At 46.4% G+C, this 3,826-nt stretch overlaps 1 protein-coding gene across 1 annotated transcript in view; it reads left to right on the forward strand.

The window, feature by feature from the left end:
* The first annotated feature begins 313 nt into the window (after positions 1-313).
* The window catches only part of CACNB4 (calcium voltage-gated channel auxiliary subunit beta 4), a 74,633-nt gene continuing 71,120 nt past the window's right edge, over positions 314-3,826 (forward strand). Inside the window, exon 1 of the mRNA XM_029962188.1 lies at positions 314-326. Within this exon, the coding sequence (XP_029818048.1) occupies positions 314-326 (13 nt within the window). The remainder of the gene's footprint in view (positions 327-3,826) is intronic.

A 3,826-nucleotide genomic window follows, 5' to 3' on the forward strand; every position in this document is an offset into this window, starting at 1 on the left:
TAACCCAGCTCGCTGCAGAGTAAAAATAGGCACCAGCTCTGATGGTGATTTGCATATTTGCATCTTGAACTAGATTAGGGGATGGTTTAAAATAATTCCAGATTCCTTCGAGCCCTTCTTTTCCTGCGCTTTCAGGAAACGCCACTTTGTGAGTCTTTGAAAGATGGTCCCAAAATAATTCCCTTTTCAATGTGTTTCTGGAAGCTGGAGGAAGCTGAGACGTCGCTCGGTGTTGCTTTTGCCTCCTCTGGTGTCTCCTGTAATCCTTCTGTCCCGGTGGCTTTAGGGAATCTCTGCAGTTTGGAGACCCGGAATGGGAGCGATCCGTGAGTCCAGCGGGAAGAGGGTTTGATACGGTGACAGCGAGGACGTGATCCTGTGGGAACAGGAGGTTTTTACAGTGCTGCCTCGGGGTGTTTTGGAAAATCCAGAGAACTGGAGCGTTCTTCTTGAAGGAAACAAGTTTCACCAGAATTCCCTTGTCTTTTGGCAGAGGTGGCACTGCAAGCACAAGTCTCCTTGGGAAGAGCTGGCAAGGGATGCTCCCAGCCGGATCCAAGGTGCTGAGCCAGGAACTTGCACAGAATCTCTTTTTCTTTTCCTTTTTGGATGTATTTAGAAGTGAAGGAGCATTGTACTTCCTTGTGGGAAAGGAGGGGGCTCGAGGATGTTTGGAGCTCCTTCAGACTGTGAGGATCTGCCTTGTTCCCCTCCCAGGGGGGAGCTGAGTGGAACAGGAATCGCCTCGATGGGACCAGGGGGCTCTTCCTCTCTTGGATTTCCTTTCTCTGCCACCATGTCCGTGTCTAAACAACCATGGATCACAGAGGAACTCTTGGGAAAGGTGGATTTAAGGCAGAATCCACGTGCTGGTGGGTGGGAATGTGCTCCCCACACAAGGAGTGGAAAACAGCAGCCGTGTCCCTGGAGCTGGGAAGTGTGGCTGAGAAAAGAAATCCAAGGATTTCTTCCCTGATGCACTTTTTAAAGGGGTGGGGTTTGTACCAGGGAGCAGATGAGCTGGATTATCCTTATCCATATCCTGGGAATGTGGGATTTCTTTCTTTTTTCTGTTTCAACACTGAAAAAAATCATTCTGTTCCTTTTCCCTCCTCACTGTAGCAAGGTCACATCCATGCCTGCTCTAACAACCTGTGGGGAGTAATAACCCTTAGATTGGGGAAATAATGGAAGCAATTCACTGATACAAACATCTGGATTCAATCCATGGAGCTCCCAGATGTCTCCATAAGTAGTTTTGGTGTCTGAATTCTGTCCCCAGTTGGAATTCCCAGATTTTGGGCTGTTGAGTGACCCAACCCCCCCTTCACTCAGCACCTCCTCCCCTGGTTTCACCTTTTATTTAATGATCATGACCTTCTGTTCACTTGCAGCCTCGTGCTCATGCAATAAGGTGTTGAGAACCTGCTCTTTAAATCACTTTTTATTTAAATTTGTGCAATTGGGAGGGAGATTTTTTTTGTCTTTCCTTTTGACAGGCCTTTAATTTGTCTTGATCCTTCCCCTGGAAGTAGCTCAGTACAAACAGCACCCGTGGCAATACTGAAGTGTTTTGATAACTTGTTCCTTGTGTCTTTTAAGGAAATGAATTGATTTCAATGCTGCTCTTCCAAATTCTTGTTGTTTGGAGCTTTTGTTGTAAGAGTTGACTTTGTTCCGAGTTGGTTTGTGGTCAAATTAAACTTTGCTCTCGTTGGTGTAAATCTTCCATGTTTGTTAGGAATTTGGGATTGGTGTTTTCCAAGCTTTGGCCCAAGAGAAATCTTGACTGGAGCCAGCCAAATGTGATTTGATTATGTTCAGTTCCTTGTTAAATATAAATAATGTATATACTCATTTGTCTGAGGTTTTCTACGCAGCTCCACACACGCCTGGACTTTTCTAAAAGCAGGATTTGTCCTCCTCTCATCTCTTCTCTTCCTAACTCTGTGATATGCAACTTGTAGATAGTGTAAAATAATTTAATTATTATTAAACCAGTGTATTTAGAGGGGGGTTGCTGTTTCTCTTCACACTTGTAGACACGATCATATTTATTTTTGAGGCCTGATTGTAACTGAACATGCTGCCAAAGGATTTCTCTAACTCCAGATTTCTACCTTAGGTTTGTACCTGCTGTTTTCTATTGGGAATTCACATTGGGAATTCTATTGGAGAACTCCTGCTTTTTCATATAAACCCTTAACATAGGAACCCGGGCGACTTTGTAACGAGAACTTTATTGGGGTATATTTGTTTCACGGGTGTTCAGTACCAATAATAGATTCATTTTCTCCTGCTGTGAGTTGGTGACCTGTTCTGTCCGTTCAGCTTGTCCTTGTCACCCCACCCAGGGTGGGCTGAGGGGTCGTGCTGTCACCTGATGTGACCAAGGCTTTGTCTGTTCGACTGGCTGCAGAAATAATGTTAAAAAATCAGATTGTTCCAACCTTCCGAAGGATGCTGCGTGTTCATTGTGCTGGTGGTGTGGGCTGGAGCTCTGGCCTCTCTCAGGAACTATTTCCTGAGAGGAAGAGGATTTTCTTCCTTGTTTTTATCTTTTCTAAGAACCTCTTGGTGACACTGAGCACTGCGAGGTGTCTGGAGTGAGTCATGGTTGTTAACAAACACACCTGAGGAGGAGTCTCTTGGCTGTGCACTTAATTCCCTGTCAAAGGAGGAATTCTCTTTGCTAAGTGATTAATTCCATGTTAAAAGAGGAATTCTTTTTGCCACAGGGTTTAATTCCCTGTTAAAAGAGGCAAAATCTGAATTGTCTGAATGGGACTGAGATTTCTGGCTCATCCCAAATACAAATGAATCCTTCAATCCTGCTGCTAAAGCTGTGCATGGGCAACAAAAACGTGGGCAAGGAGCCTGATGTAGCAACCCCAGAAATTGTTTTTACACGTAAATCTCCTGGTTCTCATCATTTATTTCCAGCCCCTTGGAGTTGCTGACCCCGGTGGGTTGATTTTGGGTCACTTCAGGCTGAAAATATAAACTTTACCAGCCTTTATAAAGCCAAATCATATCCTGAATTACTGGGAAATGCTGGGTTGCCTTTCCTTTTGCATCCCAATCTTGCCTTGCTGGAGTGAGCCCTGATCCATTGGGTTTTCTGGACAGAACCTTTCCTTGGGAAATCAGCCTCCCCACCATTAATGTGTGAAGGAAAGTGCCTTCCCAGGACCGATTTAATGATGCAACTGAATGTAAAAATAATCTCATTTCGACTCCAGCCTTCATGACCCACATTCATCTTGGACAAAGAAACCAGGCTGCTCCTGCCAGCCAGGAATTAAAGGATTTGGAGTCTGGAGCGAGGGAGGAGGACGTTGGACCCTCCCCAGGATCCATGTGTGTGCTCAGAGTGCAGGTGTGAGATCACTCCAGAGCCAGGCACGTTCCTCCTCCTGCTCATCCCGGTGGGAGGTGTGATGTGTGATGTGCCTGTAGGTGAAGCTCAGCACTGGGAAGCAGGAAATCCAGGAAATCCAGGTCCTGCTTCCAGCGCTTCCACTGGAAGATTTCAGCTTCAAACAAATCACTTCGTCTCCTGCTTTAGCTTTTTTTCCTCCACGCCCTGGACTTTGGAGCTCTTTCCCTGTCTGGGGGTTGATGCCAGTTCGTGCTGATGGGGCTGGGAAGGGCTGGGGAGTGCCCTGCTGGTCCTGGCTCAGCTTGAGGGGTTAAACCAGGCTCAGAGGGTGGAGCTTGTCCCGAGCACCCCTGTCACATCTCCCTTTGCCACGGTCACTGGGGAACCCTGGAGTGGTTTGGGTTGGAAGGGAAATTAAGGATCATCCAGTCTCACCCCCTGCCA

The sequence above is a fragment of the Manacus vitellinus genome, unplaced genomic scaffold, assembly GCF_001715985.3.
Source record: "Manacus vitellinus isolate BGI_N305 unplaced genomic scaffold, ASM171598v3 scaffold_43_pilon, whole genome shotgun sequence".
NCBI lineage: Eukaryota > Metazoa > Chordata > Aves > Passeriformes > Pipridae > Manacus > Manacus vitellinus.